At 48.5% G+C, this 21,984-nt stretch overlaps 1 protein-coding gene across 30 annotated transcripts in view; it reads right to left on the bottom strand.

Moving 5' to 3' along the window:
* Positions 1 to 2,118: 2,118 nt before the first annotated feature.
* The window catches only part of TCF7L2 (transcription factor 7 like 2), a 202,396-nt gene continuing 182,530 nt past the window's right edge, over positions 2,119 to 21,984 (bottom strand). For 6 of the 30 annotated variants that reach the window (XM_086680881.1, XM_086680880.1, XM_086680886.1 and 3 more), the window contains 7 exons: positions 18,132 to 18,272; positions 17,388 to 17,547; positions 16,935 to 17,042; positions 11,955 to 12,003; positions 11,315 to 11,365; positions 9,898 to 9,970; positions 2,119 to 4,297 (listed from right to left, as the gene is read on the bottom strand). In XM_086680881.1, the coding sequence (XP_086537007.1) occupies positions 3,862 to 4,297; positions 9,898 to 9,970; positions 11,315 to 11,365; positions 11,955 to 12,003; positions 16,935 to 17,042; positions 17,388 to 17,547; positions 18,132 to 18,272 (1,018 nt within the window). In that variant the 3' untranslated portion in view covers positions 2,119 to 3,861. Of the gene's footprint in view, positions 4,298 to 8,251; positions 8,278 to 9,179; positions 9,254 to 9,897; positions 9,971 to 11,314; positions 11,366 to 11,954; positions 12,004 to 16,934; positions 17,043 to 17,387; positions 17,548 to 18,131; positions 18,273 to 21,984 lie in introns of those variants that run through there. The other 24 variants (XM_086680883.1, XM_086680882.1, XM_086680888.1 and 21 more) reach the window with 10 other exon arrangements.

The following is a 21,984-nucleotide window of genomic DNA, read 5'->3' as shown; positions in this document are numbered from 1 at the left end:
TATCCAGGCAGGAAGTGGGGTTGCAGGAGCGGAGCCGAACCTTCCAGGAGAGGGGGAAAAAGGGTGTGGGTGAGCGTGTGGGGCAGTGGATGAAGTGGGGGCAAACAAGGACACCCTTCAAAAGGACTGTCCCATCACTCTGGGAGGAGGACCAGCCTTACGACACAAGGAGGCATAAGTGAAGAACGCCCGTTTGCGGTCAGATCTGAATTTAAATCCCAGCCCCTCCACCCTACTAGCTGCGTGGCCTTGGACAAGGCACAAACTCAGAGCTTCTAAACCCGGTTTTAGAAAATAAAGCACGGGGTGGGGGGGCGGGGGGGGGCAGGGGAAATAATATCGAGCACAGGTGGTAATGTTCAGGATTAAACGAGAAAAGGCACATAAAGACTAGGCACGCGGCCGCAAAGGACAGATATTGTTCCGATTTGTGTTTTCAAAGGTCACTCTGGGCCCAGTGTGCAAAATAAAATGGGGAAGGGCGACCAGAATCACTTCTCTCTGGGAATACAAAGCAAAACGAGAACGAAATCACTGAGAGGCGACAGAACAAAAACCAGCTCGAGCAAAGCGCAGGAACTTTAAAGCCCTCGATGACAACACCGCGTGGCCTCAAGTAGCAACGGCAGCAACACGAACAGCTTCCAGGCCCATTGAAATCATGTCCCCGGAAGGTACAGTTGTCCTAGATGAGTGGAACATACACAGGTTTCCCCCGCTGTCCGGAGCAGCGCAGTCTTAGGGAACCTCGGGTAAAAGCTGAAGCCAGGCGTCAAGCGAAGCAGCAATTACCACGAATTTATAGGGGAAAATTTTGAGCATTCCCAGACCCCCAAATGACCTCCCTGAGCCTCGTCTGATACCTTAGGACACATCCTCGTTCCGGACACACAGAATGAACGGAGGGGCGCACAGGTGCTCACAGACACAGTTCAGAGTGGCGGCAGCTTGACGCTGAGATGCTGACTGTCGTTCCCGGGGCCACTCTCGCTGCCTCTGCAACGCCTCGCGGCCAAATACTGGTCGCTATTTTCACTTTTCGCCTTTTTCTCGCGAAAGCCAAAGTCCTCTTCGGGTTTCTTTCAGTTAGTGAAAACAGGTGCTAACATAGCGCTTTCGTGAGAGCAAAGAGGCCTAACACGAACTTTCCAGTAGCAGGGCCGTACCTGTGCATCCATCCATCCTACCTGGCGGGAGAAATGACCGCCAGGTCTTCACTGTGGCCCCTGGTTCGTGATGATGATGAACCTGCACCCTCGCCAGGGCACAGCCACAGAACGTGAGTCCCATGGACCGCAAGACCCTTCCATACAAGCCTCTGAGTGACTCGTCTTGGTCCAGTTTTCTGGAAACCTTCCTGCTCGACAAGGCTCGCTGCCATCCGACACCCTGCCATCTCTCCCCGCATGCAACTCGCAGAAAGAAGTTAGAACACTTTCACATCAGCGGTAATGATGTGGTGTCTCAAATCGATTCCTGGTGAACTAACTACGTGTCATCATCCCAAATTAAATCCCTTCTGCGGGATACCATGAGAAGGACCTCTAAGATATACCAGGACGGCTGTTTAAAAATCTTTTTTTTCAGTTTGTTTATTTTGAGAGAAAGAGAAAGAGAGAGAGAGCACAGGTGGGGGAGGAACAGAGAGAGAGGGAGAGAGAGGATCCCAAGCAGGCTCCTGTCAGCGCACAGCCCAATCCCAAGCAGGCACAGCCCAATGCGAGGCTCGAACTCCCGAACTGCGAGATCACGACTTGGGCCGAAATCAAGAGTCAGTCGCTCGACCGACTGAGCCACCCAGGTGTCCCCAGGATGGCCGTTTTAGAGCCAGAAGAGCGCCATGTACTCTGGGACTGTGCTTGGCTTTCAGGAAGGAACCAACCAGGGACACTGATAAGGCACAGAGGCACTGGGAACGAGTGGGGGAAGGAAACCATCCCGACCCATCAGAGGAGTGCAAGGCCACTTTTTGAGACCCAAGTCCCAACCCGCCACCCACACCAACCATGCGGTCCGGTGTCACGGTCTGGCTTGGGAAGACAGTAGTCCCGGTGAAGGTAGATTCAGCCTCCCCAGAGGCAAAATCCAAATCACAGAAACAAGTGACCAGCCTTCATCTGCACATACTAAGTTGCTTTTATTAATCCAGAACGGCATGCTACAGATATTGTACAGCATGAACATTTATTCATTACAAAAATGGCTTCCAAACCATTAAAAATGAAATTGGAATAAGAGCATAAAACGGAACGGTAACATCACAACTGTTAGGAAACATTCAAAGTATTCACAAAAAATGTTATAGTTAGCATTTTAATAAACCAGAGAAAAATCGGAGACAGTCTTACAATCGCTTCATGTCAACTACAATGGCACTGAGTGAACAGGTGTCAGCTTTATACAGCATTTTGCAACATCAACATGCCTAGGGTTTTTCTTATTTTTAAAGTTTGCCACCTACTCGTATGGAATACGTGTACATAAAAGCGGCAGCTGGTTTTTCCTTTAAGAGTAATCTAATATACAGAATTTTGGCCCCTAAGGGTTTGATACCTCTTCATTTAAAATGCTTTCTGGACAATCTGCTACCAAACACGTCTTGTTATAGGTGACATTAAAACTACATACAAATCTACCTATGTAACATCACAGCAAAACATGATGAACAAAAATTACAGCATCGAAAAGAGGGAGAAAGCTAAAGTCACTGAGAATTTTGGCACATAAAGTTTTGCACACAGTCGGGCCACGTCCTAAGGGCACAGAACTGGCGACTGTGAGTTCAAAGGAGAAACAGGGTGGTTCCCGCTGCTGCTCAGACAGCGTCCGCTAAAATTCCCTCACTAATTTTCAAGTCTTGTTTTACATAATGGCTTTTAAAGCAACTTTCGTTAATGCTACTGATCCTTAAATGCAACTATTAATGTCCGTTTGGCGGCATCTGGGTTTCATACGGCCAAAAAAAAAAAAAAAAAAAAGTCAAAAAGAGAAACAAAAAAATATATATACACATTTTATATATAAACTTAAAAACCTTGTACAAATGAGTTGTTATATATAAGATGCTTATGCTAAGGGGAAAAAAACTTTATACAGTTTCAAGAAAAAGGAAAACATATTTTAAAAGGGACGACATACAGGTTCGACGAGCAATCTCTAAAGCAATAAATACTACTGGTCCAACAGCGTTGTGATTCCATTAATGGTTGAGTAGCATCCCCCTCCCCCCAAAAGAACAACACCATGGAACAAGGTATATTAACACATTTAACCCTTTGTTTCTGTACATTTAAACAATAACAAGTAACATCACAATTAAAGTTGTTTCACACAGAGAAAAAAAAAAGAGTAACGGCACTGCATTCCTCGTGCCCTTATGGTTTAAAAACCAGATGTAAAATGATTGGTTCGCAAGCTCGTATTTAATACAAATAATACAGAACCAACTCCTTCTGGAGGGCTGCTTCAAAATTGCTTCTTTTTTTTTTTTCCTTTTTGTTTTTTAATCAGTCTTTTAAAACTAAGCTATCCGAACTACATAACAGTTATGTATATATATATATTTTTTAAACGCTACAAAGACTTTAAACAGCTGTTGATAAAAATTTTGGTAGAATCATGAGGTTCTTCTCTCATCTACATATTTAAAAGGAGGAATTGAAATAAGAATGGGTCAAATATTGACCAATGAACTCCATAAACATCAACTAATGTAGCCACGTGGCACAAAATTAAGAGAGTACAAAACGAAACCTTTCGGGGGGGGAGGGAGGTGCTGGGGGGGTGCTGGGGGGCGGGGGGGGGGTGGACAGAAGCGGAACGCAACACTACGCAAACCAACCGGGGCTGACGAGGCTAAAGCTATTCTAAAGACTTGGTCACGAGGGACAGCGGCTGGGGCTGCGTCCCGGCCACGGCCACGGCCACGGCGCTGTGGGAATGTAAGGAAGATGTCGACGGCTGCGCCAGAGACGAGGCGGACAGGACGGGCGGCTGCAGGGCGGCGGGGGGCAGGTCCAGGGCCCCGTTGGGACAGAGGGCGGGGGCCTTGCCGTGGGCGGCCTCGGCAAGCAGGAGGGCGGGCGGCGGCGGCATCATGGGCAGGTGGGCCAGGGGGTCGGGCTTCAGGGACAGCGAGAGAGGCTGGGTCTGCTCAGTCTGTGACTTGGCGTCTTGGGGAGGGGAGCCTAGCAGGTTGGGGGAGGGAGGAGGCGAGTCTAGTAAGCTTCCATCTGAAGAGGGTGGACTGAGGCAGCTGCCTTCACCTTGTATGTAGCGAACGCACTTTTTTTTTCTCCTAGAAACAGGGGGGAGAGAGTTCTCCGTGAATAGGGGGCAAAGATGCCAAGGGAGAGCGTTATCTACTGCTCAGAGCCGAGTTCGAGTCACCTGTGCCCCAAGAGCCAGCAAGCCCCGTGGCGGGGGGGGGGGGAGGGGGGGGGACAGGTAGTTACGCCGGGGGCGGGGGGGGGGGGGGGGCGTGCCACGCTCGCTTCACTGCCGCCCCCATCTGAGCCTGCTCTGGCAAACAGCATTTTACTGGTGGAGCGCCACCCCCCCCCCCCCCCCCCCCCCGCTACCTACCTGCTCCCCTCGCCCCCCACTAACGCCCCCCCGCCGCCGCGACCCGACCCGGGCCCAGATACCACTGAGCAGACTAGACTGGATTGATGATGCAGCGCCCGTGTGCCAGAAAAGCGGCTGCATCCGCGCTGCGATTCCCCTGACAAGTGTGTGCTTTCTCTTTCGGCTTGGACGTCCCCTGGCTGGCCCATCACATCCCCTCCGTTCCCACCCCACCGCCACCACCCTACCCCCGGTGCTCTGAGTGTGTGCGTGTGTGTGTGTGTGTGTGTGTGTGCAAAAGAGAAAGAGAGCTCCTTCCCCAGGCGCCTCCTATCAATATGAAACTGACTGTTGAGCCCACAGAGCTGAAGGCAGTGCTAGGCAAGAGGCTTAGACGTTTTTACACCACTGCCGCCACCACCGCCACCACCACGGCCACCACCGCCAGGCTGCCGGCGCCCAGAGAGCTTTTGGGCTTGTCTGTTAAGAACCACACCAAATCAAGAGAGGTCAGAATCAGGTGAGAGGAGGGGGAGGGGGGGAACAAAAATAAAACAAAATAAATTAAAAAACAAAAACAAAAAAATAAAAACAAAAACAAAACCACCAAAAACAGGTAGAAGAGGATAAACAAAGGTGGGGGAGGGGGAAGAATAAGAAAAACAGAAAATGATCCAAAGGAACAAGAATAACTGGTTGTATGGCCTGCAGGTTGTGGATTAAATTATGATTCAAAGTTGATTTTTGGGTTTGTTTGTTTGTTTTTTTTTTTTTTTGGTTTGTTTTTTAAAGATCTGGGGTCTTCCCCTCCCCCAACCCAGAGTGAGAAGGCTGGAAGGAGAGACAGTGAGGATGGGACGGAGGGGCATCCTGCCCTTGTCAATATGCCGAGGCCAGTGGACAGAGGGCGCAGCGTGTCGTAAGGAAGTGACGACGAAGAAGAAGTACCAGGGAATCACACAGCATGGAACGTCTGGGGTTTGGGGGTCATCAGGATTAGCGTTTAAGCTGGAAAGCCTAGTTTTGCCCTGCACCAAAACCAGAATCTCCCCTCTACGCTTCTCGTTTACATAAGAAACAGGAATGAGAATGTCAGAGCCTCTCTTGCTGATCATCAAAAGGTTGGGGAAATCGATTCAAGAAATTGAGCATGTGACCTCAAAGCTTTTCCTACTATTAATCCCAGTCCGATGGGATGATATTTGGTAGGAAACGTGATCCCGGGCATCAGTCCCACTCATGCTATAAAAATAACGCAGATACAGGGAATGTGCTGACCTAAGGAGCCCTTGAACACAGTTAAAACAGTGGCTGATAACACTCTAACGACAAGTGTGTGTGAGCGCCGGGCGGCTGGCTTCCCATCCCAGGAAAGCGGGAAGACGCTGCCTGGTTGAAGGCAGCCGCTGTCAGATGTCACTGGCCTTTGAAAGGAAGGGGGTGTAATGAGTTCCTCCTCGGGTCTGTGCCCCCAGAGGTGTCTGCTCATGCCCCTCAGTGCGTGGGGTGTGGACTCAGCGAGATGGCGGGAGGGTGGGGAGGAAGGGAGGGTGGGAGGGAGCATGCTTGGCCTTCCCTGCCTCCCGGAGGGCGCCGAGGCCCACCGGGTGGAGGCCTCAGGGCCTACCTGATCCCCCACTGGGTGGGAAGGAACTCTAGGGGTGCGAGGGCAGCCCCCCTCACCTTCAGTTTGGAAAGGTTCCTTTTCTCCTCTGGGATAGACGGAAACAGACTGTGGGTTCTGCTCCCATCCCAGAAACCGAGATAAATAATTAAGCCTCTCAGAGTTTTTAAACCACCTTAGCCTGCAGATCAAAACATGCTTAAAAAACTAAGATGTCCATGCATTTTAAAAAATGGGAGGACGGCGGGGTGGGGATGGGGGGCGGGTCATAAGCAAAAGTGAGAGAGAACAAGGACAAAGGGGAGGGAGGAGGGGGAAGAGAAAAGGAGAAACAGGAAACAAGGGAGTGACGTCAAGCAGCATTCCATGCTATATTAGGGCAGAGTAAAAAGATGGGAAAGCAACTTGGTGGGCTCAAAACAGAATCTTGTTAAAATGTCCTCAAATGTCAAATAAAATTAGAAACCCTGTGTAGCGAGCAGAGCCCTGATTGGCTGGGAGCGGTTCTGGCGCTCCCCTCACCCTCCCGCCCTCCTTCTGACACGGAGGTTTACATCGAGGGGATGAGTGGAAGCATTTTGAACATGGGACATGAAGACCACGAAGGACAGCGAGACACTCCTTCTAACAGGTGGCCGAGCAAAAGGCAGTTGGAACACACACACGGGCCAGAAAACGCCTCATTTTGTAAACTGCTTTTCTTTCTTGAAAGCACATTTTGTCCTACTGATTGAGCATCGGGCCAGATCCTGGCAAAGAGGAAAAGTTGAGGGGAACAGGGGGCAAAACCCATCCGCCTGCCCTCCCCCACGCGGGCTCCGTGTCCAGTCGAGGGGGTGGCCTTTTAAAATTCCACTTCTAGCTTCTCATGGAATTACTCGGAAAGGAAGCTAAGGGTTCTTCCTTATCCTGTTTTGGAATTACGCCCTTTCAACCGGCTAAAACGCATCTGCTAATGCTTTTAGGGAAAACATCCCCACCAGAAGTAAAGTGGCCAGCAGGAAAGTTCTAACGGTGTGCCAAGGGGGGAAAGAACCCCGAGGAATGAGGAGGGACAGCGGCCTGCGTACCGACAGCCGGCCGCTCAGAGCTGCACTTTTGAAAATCGTGTTTATGGGGCAGCTACAAAGATTTTGGGTTTTGCCTGTTTTCTGTAAGAAGGTCAACGAAACTTCTGGCCTCTGAGGAAGATAACCACACCCTGGCTTTAAACAAGGTGCAGGCTGTGTCTGAGGAGGGGATGTCCGTCCAGGCCAATGCTAGTAATGGTAACTTTTGTGGGGGGGGGGGGATGTCACCTCTAACTTGAAGCAAGTGCTTTTGAAACAAAAAAGGGCTTCATCTTCATAAACCACCACTCACCCCCCTCCACCCCCAAATTAGGCGACATACCATATTGCGAGGTGGGCACGATGGCCTCAGCCATACGTTTCTACAGATCGTGAGAAACCCTCTCAGGAGTGAGCCCCGCGATTAGCTAATCCTTCACCATGACAGGGTGTCTCAGAACAGGATTCCGCAGCTAATTATCTTCCTACTCGGCACAAATAAAATTCTGCCACAGATTCGCTGCCTAGATAGGGTAAGCAGAGGCCCTGTCTTCCCTGGGTAGGCCTAATTTAAATACCTAACTCTCTTCATCTAGTTCATCCCGAATCTCTTTTCTGTTGCCCACAGAAGACCCCAGGACTGCGTGGGACTGGTATCTGTCACCTCTGTGAACACTGCCATGTCACAGAACGGGTGACTGCAGAATCTCTCTCAAGGCCTGGAATCCTCGCTCAGTGGGCACAGGGCTGTCTGTGAGGTTCTGTCTCAATAAAGATGCTCGGGGCCCTCTCTCCCCTACACGTTTGGCCAACTCCAGGCACTTCGCCGGTCCCTCGTAAGGCATCGGGGGAGGGGAAGAGACACGGGAGACTTGTGGGCATGCACGTTAATGGGATGGACATCTGATCTAATGTCTAAACACGGAACACATGGCAGAGGCATGGAGGAGAGGGACACGTGACAAGGAGGCACTACAAACAGGGAAGCGTGTTCGGGGAGTTGAGATACCTACCATCATAATATTCCAAATTCAAAGACTGCTTGTATCAGAACAAAGAAACAACAAATTTAACCAAAGGTGGTCAGTAAAGGAAAGGAAATGAGACAGGAACGAGTTGGTATCCCTCCACCAAGAAGGAAGTACCTACACCTTCCCTGAAATTACAGCTTGGGTGGAAACCTGCAGGTGCAACACGGTGTTTAATTTGCACTCTTCTAATTCATTTTGGAAGCAATATATTCTCTCTCTCTCTTTCTCTCTCTCTCTCTCTCAGTATATACAATATATATTTTAATTCTGCAGGCTAGCAACGCTGCAGTATGGGACTGCATGACTCGTCGCTTGCAGCCCTTCAGCTGGTGCACGCCGTTCAATGCCACGCTTCTTTTCAGCACTGTAAAACAATGTCAAGCTAACCAGACTCCTCTGTACAGAGACATGTGGTTTTGAAACGTAAAAGAAAAACGAAACAAAACACAACCAAAAACGCCTGCCCCGGAGCCCTTGTCCAAGGGTCTCGACTCCCAAGTGCACGGGGATGCTACTGCTGCCAGGTGTGAGCTCATTCAAACCTCTGGAAATGGTGGCTCTCTACGCTCAGCACACATGCCACGGACCGGGCCGGTTCCAGGATGCTGGCTTTCAAAGCAAAAGGGTAAGTGCCCGTCCTGGTCTGTTAAGGTTGTGGTCTCAGTCCTACCAGGGATCCGGATATGGTATTTGCAAGAGCAAGGTGGGGGGGAAAGAGAAAGAGGAAGTGGGGAGAGGACACGGCATAAAATTAGCAAGGAAATTTTGAAGGATGAGGATCATTAGTCATTGATGCCGGGGGAGGGGGGGGGAAGTAGATGGGAATGAGGTCAAAATATATCGACACACTAAGGTATCAGAAGGACAGAAGGCTTTGATTTTCCCAAAGGCCTCACAGTGGTAAATATACCTGCATGGTTTGCACCATAAAGTCTGTCGGTCAAGCCCGAACAGTGCCCGACACTTCTTTGGAGTATTTGCATCTGTTAGCATAAGGTAAACACAAAAAATACAACACAATGGTGGGTCATGCTCGGTTGGATGGGTCATCTCAGCTACAGCTGACTCGTCTTCTCTAGCACCTCGGTTCTATTTGATTCTTTCCTCACCAAGGACATGAAAGGAAAAGACTTCTATGAGTCAAAAGGAAAAAAAATAAATAAATAAAACAAAACGATAAAACACACACACGGGGGAAAAAAAAAAGAAAACAACAACCAGAAACCAAAAAACAACGAGGAGAAATAAATAAAAATAGAGAGAGAAGGAGGGGAAAAGGTGACGTTGTTGGCTTCTACCTAGGCCAGGATTACGATGGATGTCACTGAGCCCCATCCTGGACTGTCATGAGGAAGGGGGCTGGCAGGCAACAGTCCCTGGGAGGGGGCGCGCTGGGGCTGGCTGTCGCTGACCCGAGGAGGCACAAATGATGCTGTTTTACAGTGGCATTTTGGCTAGCAGCAGCGGGGAGAAAAAGCACATCCCTCACAGAGCAGTGTCCCGCACCCTCGTGTCTCCTAAGACCAACACACAGAGCTACAAAGCAACAGGCCAGAGAAGGGGGGAGAAAAGGACCGAATAGACCAGCTGCAAACCAGCACAGCGAATCTGGGAAATCTATACACACCTGCAAGGGCCGCACCAGTTATTCTGTTGATCAAGGCCAAAGCGCGCTCGGCATTTCTTAGGAGCGCTCAGGTCTGAATGAGTTCAAGAGAGAAGCGAGCAGAGGAGGAGGACGTGGGAGAGAGAGAGGGAGAGAGAGAGGGGGAAAGAGGGGGGGGGGAGAGAAAGATACAAATAAGAAAAAAATAAAAATAAAAAAGGGAATAAATCAATGACCTGGTTACTAATTACAAAATATCGACTTTCGATTTTTAACTTTCTTTAATTAGAAAAAAAAAAAAAAAGGTAAAAATCACATTCTTATTCAACTGGTGACATTAGCTGTTGCAAATAAAGCTGCAGTATCCCTTCTTTAAGGACTGTCTCTCCGATTCGTTTTGAACGGATAAAGGGAAGTTAGATACTGAAAAACTAAATTTTAAATAATAGTTTTCCTCTTTTGGTTCTGCTTTCCTTTTTTTTCTCTTTTTTTTCTTTTTCTTTTGGTTCCAGCTTTCTCTCAATTTGTTTTTCTTAAAGAAGAAAATAAAGCGAAGGAGGGAATTAAGTTTGTAACATGCTTTTCTCTTCTCAGAGTACAACAGTTTAAAAGAAAAAAAAAAACAACTACAAATAAAAACAGAACAAAACGAAACAAAACAGAAAGAAATAAAGAAAGAAAAGGGTTGTGGTACTGGGATATTGCAGCTTTTGAAATGGTTTTGTTTCTCTTTTCTTTTCTTTTTTTTTTTTTTTTTAAACCGATTTTCATTACTAGTAACAGAAGAACAAATGATGGTGAACAGGCAGTGTCAATGAGCTGTTTGGGGTTAGTCAGAAGCTCATAGCAGCTTTTAAGCAGGTACAGTCAGTAAAATGCTAGTGGGTTTGCAAATTAAGAGCAGAAAAGCAAAAGGAAGAAAAAAACTAAAATAAAAAAAAAAGCAAAGGAGAAAATAATCATACTGCGAATGCATGCTTGCGTGAGAAAACTTAGTGGGAGCAACGGAAAATGCCATTAGATTAAGGAGGTTTATTACTGAATTCCTTCCATTTTGGTTGGTTTTTGTTTTTGTTTTTGTTTTAACCAGTCTCTTTTAAAGAAATACTGCATATTCAATTTGCACAGTTAGTTCAACACTAAGTCACTGTCATCACTGCTTAAACAACTGTTATGGGGAAAATAAATAAATAAACAAAGCAAAAGTTAAATTAAATTAAAAAAAAAAAAACCAAAAAAAAAAAAAAAAAAAAAAAAAAACAATAAAAGCAACTGAAAAAAAAAAAAAAAATCTACCGAAACATACGAAACCGTGTAGATGGTCATTTTAAAGGATGTTCAAATGTCATACGTGTTTAATGTTAATAAAACTATAATGGCAAGAAAAATTAAAAAACAGTTTATCGACTATTTTAATGACTCAAAATGACATTAGCACCTGTAATCGGAGGAAGTGAAAGGCAAGGATTTAGGAAACATTCGCTGTGTTCTGAAAAAAAAGAACAAATTATACAAAGCCTTCAAAATTGTTGTTGTTGTTTGTAAAAGCCTGGCCTTCTCCAAGGGGACCTTCTGAGATTGCCTATGCAGTATTTCTAATTTCTTCTAGAGAATGACAAACCTCCTTAATTTAAATCGGGTGCAATTTACCACTGTAAAGGCATGCATCAGAACATTCAGGAACAGCCCAGTTAATATCAAACACTCACACACACCCCTTCCTCCTCCCGCGGCCCCTTCCTCATCCCTACACACAGACACACACAAAATAAGCAGACTGCATACGTCCCGCATAGGCATGCCTACCTCCCTCCTGTTACAGGCTCTCCAGTTATTTTAAAACACATTCCACTAGAATTACAATGTGCTTTTCATGCAACAATGAATGTTACTAGCTTTAAAAGGGCAGTCATGAAGCAATTAATTAAAATGCATAAACAAAAAAGGCTGGCTAAGATGGGTTCCCCCACATCTTCCTGGCCTTGAGTCTCTCCTGCCTCCCCCAGAGAGAAACCTAACGTTAAAGAGTGGTCCTCGTAAGTACCGTTCCTTCCTCCTTCCTCCTCGTTCTAACTTACCATTGGTCTCTCCTGGCTGCTTGTCCCTTTTCCTCTTCTTCTTCTTCCCCTGGATGAAGAGATGAAATGCAAGCAATTATTTCAGGAAACAGACGGGAGAGGGCATCTGGGTTCCCCTGGAAGGCAGGCAGAAAGAGGGGAGCACAGCGCTGTCTCCATCCACACCCACAGCGCCCAGAATGCTTCTGACCCCCTAGAGGGACACACACGCCCTGGAAGGGGAAGAGGAGGGGTCAGCAGAGGGTGAGGGAAAGACCTCTTTCCCCACCTACCTATGTGCATCCTCAAACCCGACCCAGAGCATCTGATTCCATAGCAGGGGAGAAAAGAACGGATCAAGGAAGATTCAGGGAGGTGTGGAGGGACAGGGTTGGGAGTGGCCCAAGAGCGCACAGCCAAGGGACAGATGAATGTGGAGATGGCCATGTGGGCTAAGAAAGCCCCCTTGCCCCACGCAGACCTCCTCCTTATTAAAGCCAAGAGGTCCTCATACTCAATCAAAAAAAAAAAAAAAGCTTTCATTGGGGCTTTACTAGTAATAGCAGCTAACATTTACTGAGCACATACTATGTGCCAGGCATGATTCTAAATGCGCTATGCATATTGACTCATTTTTCCCTCATGCCATCCTATACAACAGGTACTACAGCACCATCCCAATTTTAATTCTTTAAAAAAAATTTTTTTAATGTTTATTTATTTTCCAGAGAGAGCGAGAGAGAGCATGATCATGAGCATGAGCTGGGGAGGGGCAGACAGAGAGGGAGCCACAGAATCTGAAGCAGGCTCCAGGCTCTGAGCTGTCAACACAGAGCCTGACACGGGGCTCGAACCCATAAACTGTGAGATCACGACCTGAGCCGAAGTCCGTCGCTTAACTGACTGAGCCATCCAAGTGCCCCAATTCTTCTTCTTCTTCTTTTTTTAATGCTTATTTATTTTTGAGAGAGAGAATGCAAGCAGGGGAGGGGCAGAAAAACGCTTATTTGAGAGAGAGAAAGAGAGAGAGAGAGAGAAAGAGAGCACAAGCAGGGGAGGGGCAGAGAAAGAGAGAGAGAAGAGAGAGGGAGAGAGAGAGGAGAGAGAGACAGAGAGAGAAAGAGAGAGAGAGAGAGAGAGAGAGAGAGAGAGAGAGAGAGGAGAGAGAATGGGGATCCGAAGCAGGCTCCAGGCTCTGTGCTGACAGTGCAGAGCCTGATGCGAGGCCCAAACCCACGAACCGTGAGATCATGACTGGAGTTGAAGTCGGACGCTCAACCGACTGAGCCGCCCAGGCGCCCCCCTTCCAATTTCACAGGTAAGGAAACTCAGGCACAGAGGGGTTACGTGAATTTCCTGAGCTCACACGACTGGCCAAGGCCGGTACCAGGGCGGGAACTTCAGGCAGCCTGGGTTCCACAGCGCTTACCTACGGGGCTGTGCTGCCTTCGAATTTAATCCCGTGTCCTCTGGGGAAGGGTTTTCATTGATTACAGGGGATCAGTTACATGGGATCATTCACAGTCTCCAGCCTGGGACCTTTACTGTCTGCTGGTGGCTGTGGCTGTGGCTGTGGCATGGGAACAGGGAGGAATTCCGTAGATCTGGAATCAGATCTATCTGTTGGAGTCAGAGGCCCGGTACGTCTGAAACGTCACCAGTAACAGGACGGGCCCACACTTCTGTCTGTTTCAGAATATCTAAATGTTGCCTCTGCCCAAAAGTGCTCAAGGGGTGTTGATGGCAAGTCCGGAAGAGAAAAGACGAGTCACAGGGGGTAAACCTGGCAACCCGTGAGGCCCTAGAACCTCAGGGTGCAGACGCCGTGGTTTTTGCTTCATCCACGGGCTCAGAGCCACAGTGTCTCTCTCAGAGAAAGCCCCTCTGTTCTCTCAGATCTCCGGGCACGTACCATTCGGGAAGTCTGTCTTGGCCTGGAGTTTGAAACACTGTGACACATTTCATGTTCCTTGATGAGCAGCTTAAATATTAAAAAAAATTTTTTTAAAAAAGAGGAGCTCACGGGGCCTTCTCATGAGCCTCGACAGCCCATCTTCGTGTCTGGGCCCCTCCCAGGGGAGCAGCAAAGTGCCACCTGGCTATCTAGGAACAGGCAGGAGGGGCGAGTTCCAGCGTATTTAGGAGCCGGAAGTGAACAGCAGGCACAGGAAAGCGTTGCAACTCCGGGCGGTGCTGGCACCCACACACCCAAGGGCTTCGCGGTCACCTCCGTTAATACAGCGCTCACCCGTTTCCAATCTCCCGCAATATATTCTGAAAGGTGGTCGGAGGCTCTAGTCCCCATGGAAGGCTGTCAGTTTAGGTTACACATTAGAGAGCACTATGGGACCACGCTGTTTTCTCTTGTGCCCCAGAACGTGCCCAGTCCCACGACCCACGTGGGACTGTCTTCCTCAATCCTGTTTTTGCTAAGGAGTGATCTAAAGCTTTCTGTTACCACTTGACTGGACAAGCAGGAACGTGAAAGAGGCTCAGGAAACTTTCCAGGACTTTCTGGACTTTACAATGACCAGAGTAACGTATAGAAACTTCTATGTCAAGTCAGTTAAGGACAACTCCCCAGGTTAACAAGTTCCACCACAGTCCAACCCATAAAACCTTTGACTCTGACATCTGTTCCAGACTGTTTCCTGGGGCACAGGAGGGAGGGAGGAGGGTGTGTGTGTGTGTGTGTGTGTTCACAGCCATGTGTAAGGAGCCATTGTTGACAGGAGTCTCACAGTACCCCATTCAAGAAATAAAGCTCTTTCAGCCCCAAATCTACATCTACCTTTAAACTTTCTCTCAAGTCTGGGGCGCCTGGGTGGCTCAGTCGGTTGAGTGTCCAGCTCAGGTCATGATCTCAGTTTGTGAGTTTGAGCCCCACATCGGGCTCTGAGCTCCCAGCTGACAGAGATTCTCTCTCTCTCCCTCTCTCTCTGCCCCTCCCCAACTTGCACGCACACTCTCTCTCAAAATAAATAAATAAACAAACAAAATTTTAAAAATGAAACGGTCTCTCAAGTCCTGTCAGAGGCTTCCCTTATTACACTAAACCTCTTCTGAATACGGAGCTGAGCTGAAGTCACTGGCAGGGCCTGATGGACCTTCTGAAACCTAGAAAGCACTTCAAGAAAAGCCCGGGGCAACACCTGTCTAACTGACTCCCAGGGAGGTCAACAGCAGCATTCTTTGGGAGCTATCCCAAAGTTGGCCTTGTATCTCTGTGGAGGTGTCCCTCTGCCCAACTCCAGGGGGTACCATGCACGTAGACCAGAGTGCACACGGCACTCTGCAGGGTTGTGCACTGCGCGTTCTGCAAAGCTGTACGTGAAGGCCCTACCCTGACCCCAAATCTCTGCTGGGGAAGCGATATCGACAGCAGAACAGAATCTGTCTCTGTGCCAACATCCTAGATCACTCAAAGAATTGGGTCTGAAGCAGGCAGAAGCTGGAGGTGAAATCTTAAGAGCTTCTGCCCCGAAAGAAACCAGGAGAACAGGGGTCCTGGAATGAGACGGCCGCTCATGTGGAGGCTGCGGCTGTAAATCTCCACCTCAAGGTCAGGTGGGGGTGAGCAGCAAGCCTGTGGGTGAGCACGAACCTTCTCCTCCTCTTCCTTTCCGCTCCAGAAGAAAGGCTTCCCCACGGCACACAGGCTGAGGACAAATGTAAAGGGTCCCAAGCAGTTAAGACCCTGTGTGTGACCATCTGTGAATGACAAGGGCCCTGACCACGGCCGACATTCCAGGGAGAGGCATCGGCACGGATTCAGCTCCCAGGGGGAGCGGTCTTGGGCTGCCAGCCAAGGGCAGGGGGGCTCAGAGGGAGGTGGGTGGGGGGCAGTGATGAAGACGTGGGGGTCAAGCCCAACATTCAGTGTTCTCCACGCCCCCTTCGAAGAGCAGGCAGCAAGCACGTGTCAAAAGGTAGGAGAAACAGCTAAAGCAAGCAGAAAATAGCGGCCACTCGGGGCCCACGTAGTCACGTGGATGTCTGTGGCTTCCTGATGGCAGGTAGGCTTTGAGAGTAAACACGTCCGATTTAACTCCGAGTCCCCAGATGCTGTGTGCGCAGTTACCTTCACAACCCACACCGACTGAACTGATCTCAACCCACATACGGAGAGCGTCTTCACCACGGACATTGTCCGTGGGAGAGCTAGGTCGGGAGCGCTGACCGGTGAAAGAATCCTCCGTGGCTCCACGCCACTGACAAGAAATGGGAGGGGGGACCACTGCTGGCATTCGGGCAAGTCTTGTCTTTCCCATCCCAAAGAGTGGACGGTTCAAGACCACGTTATAAAACCTGATGCCGTGGGGTTAACGTCTCGGGCGAAATAAGAGACATCTCCTCCACTGAGAGAGGAGAGCCCACCCAGGACGCTACTGGGGAAACTGCGGATCAAGAGCTAACCGGGAGAGGGGACAGAGGTCTCCAGAGGAGAGCCAGTTTCTGAGAGAAGAGGAATCACAGGTATGACAACCCCAGTGATAAGTAGAAACAACAATCCTACAGTGTTTTCCAAAACCCAAGAGGGGAAACTGGGCAAATCCTGCAGGCGGCACTGAGCCCAGGAAGACACGTCACTCGGCACAGCCCCCCTTCCTACCTTTCCTGGGCCCTGAGGCATTTCATCTACCCCTCCAGAGGGTGACGACCCTTGGCTGCTTTCAGGGATCCTCCTCCCATCATGCTCCTCTCAGGACAAACTAGGTTTTCAACTTGTACTGCACCACAGCCATCGGACAACTTTTGTTTTTCCCTCTTAAAGCCCTCCTCCTTTAAGAACTATGGCACGCTGATGGAGCCATACTGGGAGCCAAGACAACCCCCCACTGCCCCCCACTCTGGCGCTTGGGCAAGACGCTACTGTCCCAGGAGTGGGCAGACTGGAGGGCTCTGAGGCCTGATTCAAGTTGGCAGGGAGCGTTCCCTTTGGGCAGACGAACACTCGACCCATCTCCACAGACTCTAGTTCCAAGAAAAACGAACACCTACATAGTTATCCCGCGCAGACCAGCCGGGGTACAGCTGCATGTGAAGCTGTCGCTCCTTCCGGGCCAGCTCATAGTATTTCGCCTGCTCTTCTCTGGACAGCGCATGCCACTGGAGGGGACACAGAGGCGGGGAGAGGCATGCAAAACATCACAAATTACACCGCGGCCGGGGATGAGAAACGGGTCTGATCTGCAGGGTCCTGGCACTAACGGGAACTCTGAAACGAAACCTGATGGGTCATCTCTCTCGTTCTCTCTGTGCTCTCTCTGGGGCTGGGGGAGGATGAAGGCGGTGGGTGTTCAGAAGATCCTTCGAATGTGGGTTTCTGGTCCTGACTCCATGAAGACCACTGAAGGAGTCAGAACGTGGCTGAAGGGACGGGGACGCTGTGTCATGCTACCCACCAGGCCCCGGTCCATTCGTCCCCCTCTGCCCAGCGAGGGAACTACCTACCCTTCGCCCCAGGATCTGGTTGATGGCGGCACTTTCTTTCAACGTGCACTCGGCCACGACCTTGGCCCTCATTTCCTTCATATACAACATGAACGCGTTAAGAGGTTTCTTTATGTGGGGCTTCTTCTTTTCTTCTTCCTTTTTGGAGTCCTGATGCTTTCTGGATACAGACAGAATAGACAGACACAACCCAGTAAACGATCGCAAAGCCCAACTTCCTCCACAGCAGAGAACCCGTCTCCCTGTCTGCTCAACGCCCAAACCCAGCAGTCCTGAACGAGAAGCACGCTTCCACTTTTTAGTCTTCTCCACCCTGGAAAACGGAACGAAAACATCCTAGCGAGGGTGTGGGGGGAAGAGAGAGATTTCGTAACTACTTCCTCAAGTGTCTCAGACACACAATTTTCCCAAGGCAGAGGGGAAGGCACAGCGTGGCCGATTCGCTCCCGACGGGGGTTTCTCGTGCTCTCAGGCCGGGCCTCTCAACGTTCCGTGGTGGGTGAGAGACGGGGACGTGGTTGCGAACCCCAGGCCGCCCAAGCACGCAAGTACACCCACACTGGTGCCAACCGTGAGCGCTGTGCTCTCTCAGAGTCCAGAGGCCACCCAAGTCGGGTGTTTCCCAGGGGCACACGCTCCATTGGCTAACCATGGGCCGGGCTACCACCCAATGGCCACCGCGTCAACAAATGGGCTAGACAAGATGGGGAATGAAAGAGCGGCCGAAAGATCAACAACACTCACGAGCTATGGAGTGAGCCGACGTCACTCTGGGAGGATTCCTGTTTGACGGTTGGCGTTACTATGGCCGGGTGGGGGATGCCGGTCGTGTGTAGAGTGTGATGTGGTGGGACCATATGGGGAGGGAACCTGGAAGACAGGAAGCTGTGTAAATCGTCAGAATCAAAATGAATGAATGGGGAGGGATGTGTACACATAATTAAAAAAAAAACAAAAAAAACCCAGCACGTAACACTCACATGAAAGCAACCCAAGGCATATGAAACCTGTCAGCATTAATTAGCGATAAATTAAACATAATGATTCTCATAATGTCATTAAAGCTAATCTTCCCCTTCATTATTGCTACTGACAAGAGACATTATGATTTTTAACATCTTCAGCGAAAGACAAATATAACGGATGTACTTGGGCGGAAAAGGAGGCTTAGACTACCTGCTGGAAATCACACGTGTACTTGTTTTTTGAGGCATTATTAGTGGCATCTAAGAAGACAATCTCCTAAGTCCTAATCAGCTCTAGAATGAAAGGTGAAATCTATTGTTGAATATTGACAGCTAAATAAAATATTAACGTGGTCCAAGTATACACACATTTTTGACAATGCTGCGCAGGCCTCATTAGGGCCTCGTTCTGTGGATGGAGTGCAATAAAATTTTTCTTTTTCTTTTGCCGATGTGCCTCCATCGTTTTGACAGGAGTGAGAGAAAGTGAGGCAGAGAGACGGGGAAAATCCAAATATTTCCCATCTGGTTCTCATCGTAAGTCACAGACATTTTAAATAATTAGCTTGTATCCTCTTAGGGAAAGATGCAAAACAAAACAAACAAAAAAACAAAAACAAAAAACAACAACAAAAAAAGAAAAATCTGTATTGTATACACACATACAAATGAAGCTTTGAATTCTGATTTGTATACCCTTTCCCGCACTAAAATTCTAGGATTCCTAAATTACTTTTACGTAATAGACTGCCTATGCATTCAAAGGCCTTCCAAATGACTATCAAAATTGTAAATATACGCATAAAGGTTGTTTTCTCCTCTAAAACTGTCCATTTTTAAGAAAGTTCTTTGAAATCCTCCCTAGGCCCTGAACTGGCATTTCCCTACAGTATAGACTAGCCAGAACATAAAGAGCTAATTAAAAAAAATTTTTTTTCAATGTTTATTTATTTTTGAGACAGAGGGAGACAGAGCATGAACGGGGGAGGGTCAGAGACAGAGGGAGACACAGAATCCGAAACAGGCTCCAGGCTCTGAGCCGTCAGCACAGAGCCCGACGCGGGGCTCGAACTCACGCACCGCGAGATCGTGACCTGAGCCGAAGTCGGACGCTTAACCGACTGAGCCTCCCAGGCGCCCCATGTGCTAACTGTAAAATGTTCATCTTGGCCCATCTGTGAACTAACAACTGGATCAAACAGCTTTCACATTTTCTGATATGCTTGGGTTACAAGAACCACCCTTTTTAAAAGAATACTACCACAGAGAATAGTAGGGTGAGGGGCACAGGGGTAGAACCCTGAACGAAACCAAAATGGCTGCCTCCAGGCTCCAATCCAGGTTATCCAGATTATACACGTGAGCAAGCCGGGTGCTATTCAGGTGAAGGAGAACCCGGGTCAAGCAGTTGATGCTTTCTGAATAAACCCAAGCCAGAACAGTTCACGCACCATCCGGAGAACGGACGCCTGCTCCCTAGGCAGCCAAGTGCGGTGGCACCTGGCAGTGGTAACAAGGGTTTATCAAGGTGGGATTTCAAGAGGATCCTAGATTTACAAGGGGCTTTTCATATGTGGACTGGAGATGAACCCAGTTTCTGTTTAATCCAAATAATGCAGCAAATGTTAGTGTGCAAAAGGGTAAAACAAAAAAATTAAAGTACTAACTGAATCTTCGTCGATCAATAGAGAAAATGCCAGTGAATGATGTAGATTTTTGAAGGGGCTCAGAATCACAGAGGACATTTGACTCAGAAATTCCATCCTGATGTGGCCCTCTCCTGCCACTGCCTTTACAAATGGAAGCCAGTGTCAGAGTTTGGCAACAATGACGTGATTTTTTAATAAGAACCATGTATAGATCCTTTAGGGTATAAAAAGGGGGGGGGGAGAAAAACTCTGAGTGAGAGAGAGAGAGAGAGAGAGAGAGAGAGAGAGAGAGAAACAAAAAAGCCAAACAATCTCCATTCCCTTTCTGTGAAAAAATGAAAAGCAAACCCTCGGGAGGCACTTGGGCTCCTATGTTACACCCTGTTCCTTCCCACTGCGCAAGGGCCTCTGAGGAAACATAAGTTAAGAACATGTGTTCTTGGAAGCCCTTGGGTGAAGTGGTGGGTAGAGTGGCAGCTTTTACTGTGAATTTTAAAGGCTTGACATTCCTCAAATACATATGTTCTCTTCTTGCTGAATGAGAATATGTGTACAGACATATGAGAGAGAGAGAGAAACAGAGGAGGTGGGGAGAGAGGGAGAGAGACAGAGAAGGGGGAGGGTGGGGAGAGAGATAGAAAGGGTGAGAGAAGGGAGAGAGAGAAAATACTGTGTGTGTGCGTGCGCGTGTGTGCGTGTGCGTGTGTGTCCACAGCAAACACCACAGGCAGATACCACAGTTCGAGCACATTCTGGGGTGGGGCAAAATTTCCGACGCGGCCATGAGGAACGAATGCTTCCAAGTTCACATGCCTACACACATACTCATATATCTGAAAAATGCATAGCGGAGAAAGAAACGGGGCGGTGGGGCAGCGGGGGTGGGGGGATCTATATGCATACCTTTGCTTAAGAAATTCCTTTCTGCAGACAACTATTTCATGAAATGCAATAAACACCCTAAAAATTCTAAGCAGCTCATTATATACCCCCGTCTGCTTTTATGGCTCCAAGCCAGAATATAATGATGAACCTTAACTTGTTAAGGACAACTAATTTTTGTTTCTGGCTGTCTCAGGGGCTCCTCTCTTGCTCGCGCTCACTTCACTTCACTGTTGACACGTTTCTGTTAACTGGATGTCATCTGCCGGCCTTGATTTTATGCACAAGCAGTGGGATGCATTTTCCTGTGCAACAATCCTGCTTTGAGTTGCATTAGGTTTGTCATTATTCTCTCATTTTCCCCCTTGCACTTGTAACATTTCATCTCTTCCTGCCTTATTTTTTGTGAGCCACGGTGCACCCACATTATGGTTTATACATGATCTCTCTCCCTTTGAAGCCGGCAGATTTCAGAGCCCGCTCTCGTCAGGAGAAGAGCCTTGCACCAATTTAGCGGGCTGAGGGCCCGGAGCTCCAACATCTCAATCTAAAGGGGGTCACAGGGTGGCACAAGTGAGTGTCAGCAAGAGCTGTTTAATTGCCAATCTAGGCTTCTCCATGGTGTTTAAAGTATAATGACCCATCACTTAATTCTGAGAAGTCCTGGCCCCGCTGCTGAATAGAATGAATATCAAAGGGTGTTCTGGAACAGGGCAAGCTGCCTACGTTTCCTATAACTGCCATAAGTATAATAGACCTATACTTCTGTCGCCCCATTACCACAATAATGTATTTAATTTGCTGTATACGCTTTTTAACTAGCTACCTTTCATAAGGCCTACCTGGGGAATCGGCGGCCTCCCCCCTGCACCTTGAGCCCCTAACCTTTCCTCCCACTGTTTCCTTCCTTTCCTCTACCCCCCTGCCCACCTCTAAATCATCGACTAACCTCCTAATGATAATTCAATCGATAAGCTTAACCCCAATCCCTATCCTCCGATTATTTCACTGCTTTTAGCCTCTAGAACGCACCGAATAAACAAACATGAAAAACAATCAGGTGCGCGGTGTAAATGCTGGTTTGCCGGGAAGATGAGCTGT

This window comes from Puma concolor, chromosome D2 (assembly GCF_028749965.1).
Source record: "Puma concolor isolate L17-30 chromosome D2, mPumCon1.1.hap2, whole genome shotgun sequence".
NCBI classification, from domain to species: domain Eukaryota; kingdom Metazoa; phylum Chordata; class Mammalia; order Carnivora; family Felidae; genus Puma; species Puma concolor.
Note: the sequence above shows the minus strand (reverse complement) of the source record. Positions and strands in the feature narration are given on the sequence as shown.